The sequence below is a fragment of the Suricata suricatta genome, chromosome 11, assembly GCF_006229205.1.
Source record: "Suricata suricatta isolate VVHF042 chromosome 11, meerkat_22Aug2017_6uvM2_HiC, whole genome shotgun sequence".
In the NCBI taxonomy this organism is placed as follows: domain Eukaryota; kingdom Metazoa; phylum Chordata; class Mammalia; order Carnivora; family Herpestidae; genus Suricata; species Suricata suricatta.
In genome coordinates, this window is record NC_043710.1 from 13,326,974 (window position 1) to 13,332,669 (window position 5,696).

The 5,696-nt window shown below is 35.9% G+C and overlaps 1 protein-coding gene across 1 annotated transcript; it reads right to left on the minus strand.

Moving 5' to 3' along the window:
- Window positions 1-2,814: 2,814 nt before the first annotated feature.
- LOC115307043 (olfactory receptor 8K3-like) lies at window positions 2,815-3,786 on the minus strand. Its single transcript, XM_029957686.1, has one exon. It carries the CDS (start codon window positions 3,784-3,786, stop codon window positions 2,845-2,847), a length of 942 nt encoding a protein of 313 aa, XP_029813546.1. The 3' UTR covers window positions 2,815-2,844.
- Between the last annotated feature and the right edge of the window lie 1,910 nt (window positions 3,787-5,696).

Below are 5,696 nucleotides of genomic sequence, written 5' to 3' on the forward strand. Positions count from 1 at the left end.
CAAGTTCCTGATGATTCATTACATTTTAGTATAAACTCTGCCATATCTATAAAATATCTTGCTGGGATTTTGTTTGGATTGTATTACCTATAGACGTGTTGAGTCTTCTAATCTATGAACTCAGTCTGTTCCACAATTTATTCAGATGTTCTGTGATTTCTCTAATCAGCAAGCTTTTCAGCACCCAGATCCTGCACATGCTTTCTGAGTTTCATTGTAAGTGTATTTCATTATACTTTTGTGATTATACATGGCATTTTAAAATTTTGATTTCTACAATATATTTGTCCCTTGATCTTGTATCTTTGTTCTTTCATGGAATATATAGTGGTAGTTCACTGAAGTTTAAACTGAAACTCATAAATGAAAATAATTCTGAGCAGTTTTCTGTTAGTAGCAGTTCCTGATGTAAAATTATTATTTCCTGTGAAGAATATCATATCATATTTTATTTCATTTTAAAGTTGTTTACATTTTTTATTTTTGAGAGGCAGAGACAGACCATGAGTGTGGGGCGAGGGGCAGAGAGAGAGGGAGACACAGAATCTGAAGCAGGCTGCAGGCCTCTGAGCTGTCAGCATAGAGCTCAACGTGGGGCTCGAACCCATGAACCATGTGATCATGACCTGAGCTGAAGTTGGACGCTTAATCGATTGAACCACTGACATGTCCCAAGAATATAATATTTTCCTATATGTGTAATATATATACTCAGTAATGAGCTAGAGGCATTTTTTTTTTAGTGCAAAGGAGGTTACAAGTGTGCCAGGGACAGAGAGAGAGAGAGCGGGGTGGGAAGCGGGGCTCCCTCAAAATGAGGCTCATGTTTTTACCTGAAAGGGGCCTCCTGTTCACCTGAAGCTGGGCTGGTCTTCACCCAAAGAGGCTTGAGCTCAGCTGATGTGGGGCTCAAACGCAATGAACTGTGAGATCATGATCTGAGCCAAAGTCAAATTCTTATGCAACTGAGCCACCCAGGTGCCAAATAGAGACTAATTTATTTTAAGTGAATGAAATATATTATTGAAATTTATAAGTCTTAATGCTTTATTTTTCTTTTTTTGGCCTACACTCTGAAGGTTAATCAAGCACTCTGACATTTATTTTAGCAGTGAGATATTGCCTTATGTTTTTACCATTTGTTTTTTAAATCTGTATATTATTAATATTTCACTGTAACTCTGTCCAACCTACATAATCTAAGTAACATGTATTTCCTTACATTTGTACAGGCTCATATTTAGCTATATATTTTTAATAACTAAAAAAAACCATGAAGCCATATTAAAATTTATTTCTACATAACTCTCTCTCTCTATATGTATATATTCTTATGATTTATACTATTTGAATTTTATTGGCTTCACAGTTAATTTTTTCCATGATGATGGACTCAGAAAATAGCCCAGTCTTTCCATGATGCAAATAATTCTTTTGAATGTTAGGAAAATTAATAAAAATAAACAAAAATACAGGATTTGGGGAGCGTTATGTAGAAAATATGTCCAAAACAACACCAGCTATCTACATTTGATATCACATTGTTCATACTCTAAATCATAGAATTTTATTTTTTTGTCTTCTCCAGGCAGTGGCAGGGTCATCAAATCAATGTAGTCAAACAATGTACCCTGATCAAAATGTAGCACACACTCATTTGAAATAAATCTGTCAAAAGTCAGCCTAGTGAAAGAGGCAACACTGTTATTTATCATATAATAGATCTCACATGCAAACACACACAAAAAAACTAGAACATGACTATTACACAAAACTTATCCTTGTTCCTCAGAGAGATAAAGTGTAACTTTGTTAGACAAAAATAAGCATTTAAGATTCCAGATCTGGGCAATTGGTTGGCTCAGAGTTAAGTGTCTAACTCTTGATTTCAGATCTCAGAGGTCCTGGGATCAAGCCTTGCACTGGACTCTATGCTGACAGTATGGCTCCTACTTGGGATATTGCTCTCTCCCTCTCTCTCTGTCCCTCTCCCATGCTCTCTTTCTCTAAATATAAAGAAACTTCAAAAATTAAAAAAAAAGAATCAAGATCAAGCTGGTAAGAGAAATTAAAAAATCCGAAAATATCTGTGGCAGGCCTTATGAAAGCTAATTCAATTGCTATAGACACTATCATAGACAATTGGGAACATTTAGTCAAAATTAGATCCTGAGGTCATCTTCTAGATTGTTGAAATGCCACCTGTGTGTAGTCTTTATACTCTCTGGAATTTTAGGAATGACAGTAATGGCTCTCATGAGGAAAGACCAGGACCCAAAGATTGCTCATGGAGTGGAAATACTGGAGCAAATTCAGATGACTGATGGATGACTTCAAGTTAGTGCAATTACTGAACCTGCTTAAAACTATAATCAGATGTGTTTTAGACCCTCCATAGAAACCTATGTCGGCTAAATAGAAAACATGTACTCACTAAAGAACACACCTGCACACACACAATACATGAACTGGAAAGTTTATTGTGATAGTTGAAAATAACACAGGAGTCACTTTAACTCTTTCTTTACCAGGTCGTCGTCTTCACTCCCACACAGCATTCCCACACTCCTTGCTTGGAGAGAGTTATAGACCCCCGACTCATTCTTGTACTAACACATTGCTTAATTATGATGCTTGTAATTCTTGTTTTTCCCTCAAGAATGGAGAACGCATTTGTTACTTACTCTCAGTGTATTTAGAGCACTTCAAACTATGACTGATGCATGGAAATCAGTCTCTAGATATATGTTGAACTCAATTATCCTTGATTTTTCTTCTGAAGAAATAAATAGAAATCTTTAATGTTGACAATCTAATTCAGAGGAACCACAGAGTAAACAAAACTTAAGAAAAGTTATTGCCTATTTTTTTCCATACCTTATGTAATGCATATTTTACATCTTTGTTTCTCAGGCTATAGATCAAGGGATTAAGCATGGGGATAACAAGGGTGTAAAATATGGATGCCACTTTATCAGTGTCAAAGGAATGACTGGACTCAGGTTGCACATACATAAATATTAAAGTTCCATAGAACACTGTGACTACTGTCAAGTGGGACCCACAAGTGGAAAAGGCCTTGTATCTCCCCTCAGTGGAGTTCATCCTGACGATGGCTGCCAGGATCAGCAGGTAAGACACAACAACTATAGGAAAGGATGAAATCATATTTAAAATTGAGAAAATCAAAATCATCAATTCAATTTCATGCATGTTTGAGCACAGCAAGGATACCAAGGGAAGACAGTCACAGTAGAAATGATTGATAATATTGTAGCCACAGAAGGATGAAGTAAAAATATTTATGTTGATTGACAAAGACACCAATGTGCTGTAGAGATAGAGGATTGCCATCAGCACCTGACACACCCTTTGTGACATGATGACTGGATAGAGCAGAGGGTTACAGATGGCCACGTAACGGTCATAGGACATAGCTGACAGAATGAAAAGCTCACTAACGATGAACATAATGTAGAATGCTCCCTGAGTGGCACACAAATAATAGGAGATTGTGTTTTCTTCCACAGCAAAACTTACTAACATTTTTGGCCCTACAGTTGTTGAGTAACCCAGATCAGTGAGAGCCAGGTGCTTGAGAAAGAAGTACATGGGTGTTTGCAGTCTGGATTCTACCGTGGTGAGCATGATCATGCCCAGGTTGCCCACCACTGAGACTGAGTAGATGATGAGGAAGAGTCCAAATAATGGAGCTTGCAATTCAGTACGTCGTGTGATTCCCTCAAGAATGAACTCATTCATCACTGTCAGGTTGTGCTTTTCCATCCGGATTTACTAGAACATCAATTCTGGATAGAGATATCATCACAGTCAATAGATATCATGTATAACTCCGAAGAGAAGTTTTGGTATGTCAAACTAGTATAAATAAAATACATCCAAACTTATTCAGGATATTTGAAAATTAACTTATATCCCACTGAGAACAACTATATACACATAGAGAAATGGAAATAGATCAGTAGTTCTCAACTGATGACATTTTACTCCATAAAGAATGTTTTCCTTTGTCTAGTGGCATTTTGATTGTCATATCCAAGAGCTGGGATGCTACTGAGATCTAAATGTTAGACAGTGGTTAAGCTGCTAAATATCTTCATATATCCAATATCTAGGCCATGATACTCTACACCCCGGAATAACAAGAGTAACACGGTTTAGAAACCCTTTTGATATAATTAATGAGCTAGATAATAGATAGGTGTTTTTATTGTTGGATAGATTAAAATTGATAAAGATAAGAAGATTTGGATAGTAAAAGAAAAAACAAAAAAAGTTAAATGTTTAGGATTAGATATATAGGTGACTATTTTACTAGTCTTTACAGTAATTTTTCTACTACATATGATATAATCACAAAATGACATTTATAAAATACATCAATCATATGACCCAATACATATGTCTTTTATATATTAAGGTTTTTCAATGTTTATTTATTTAGTTTGGGAAGGAGGGAGAGAGAGAGTGGAAGGGAGAGAATGTGAAGAAGGCTCAGCCCCGTCAGTGCACAGCCGGATGCAGGGCTCCATTCCACAAACCATGAGATCATGACCTGACTCTAATCAGGAGTTGGCCACTTAACCAACTGCAGAATCCAGGTGTCCCCATAATAAAAATGTTAAAACACAAATTTCCCAAATGCAGAAATCCCAGTACTCAAAACATTGTCCTATGAAAGATATTTTGCCTAAGGTGAAACTGACTGCAAAGTTAGCACACTAGACAGATATTTGACAGCTGTAGGAGTAAAAAAGTATAACACATCATAGTGGGAATTAGTTTTGTTTATATGGTAAAACATACCAGGAGATACATTTTGGAGATATAGTGTCAGTTGTATCTCAATTTATAGTATACCCAAAGGTTTGTTTTGGGCAAAAGAGCAAGTTATCTAAAAGTCTTTATTCTCATATATAAACCTGATGTTTCCTTGATGAGTTTTAGATAGGATACATGAAGTTTCAGTAATTTAATATGTGTTTGTTACCTGGAAATTGTTCTCAAACAACAAGTACATTATGGGGTTTTGTTTGTTTGCTTGCTTGCCTGCTTGGGTGTGTTTATAGTGATAGTAACTAACCTGAAATGCTTCTAGTTATTTTACTTATCTACCCACACATTCTCTGGATTTGGACTGAGTGTCATTGTCAGGGCTGTCGTGTGAATAGGTGAGGAAGTGGTTTAGTAGGACATACCTCACTACCTATTCCATGACAAAATTTGAACAATCATGTGACTCTTTGGATTACATATCCTCTAATTTTCTCATCAGTTTTAGTATCATTTTAAGATAAGTGATTTTGATGTAAATATGCTTAAAATGTTATTCTTCCCCTTATGACAATTTTATTTAAATAGAGACATACTAAGTCACATGTAACAAATCAGCTGCACTTTATCAAGCACGAAACTAAAGGAACATGGTAAATTTGGAGGAAGTGAAGGTTACAGCAGTGATTTGACATAATGAAGTTTCATAAGAATTCCCTTTGAGTCAATGGGTATAATGCTTAAGTCAAAATAAATGATGGATGTCGTCATGATACACAATAGCTTAGAGACAAAATACAATGCATTAAAGACCAGATATACATGAATCCTTGGGTGGGATTTGAAACCCCCTCCACAAAGTCCACAAAAATCCCCTCAAGCTGTGACATAACACATAATGC

What these genes read in the sequence shown, in the direction of transcription:
- LOC115307043 (XM_029957686.1), bottom strand. Translation starts at nt 3,786, where the DNA reads ATGGAAAAGCACAACCTGACAGTGATGAATGAGTTCATTCTTGAGGGA.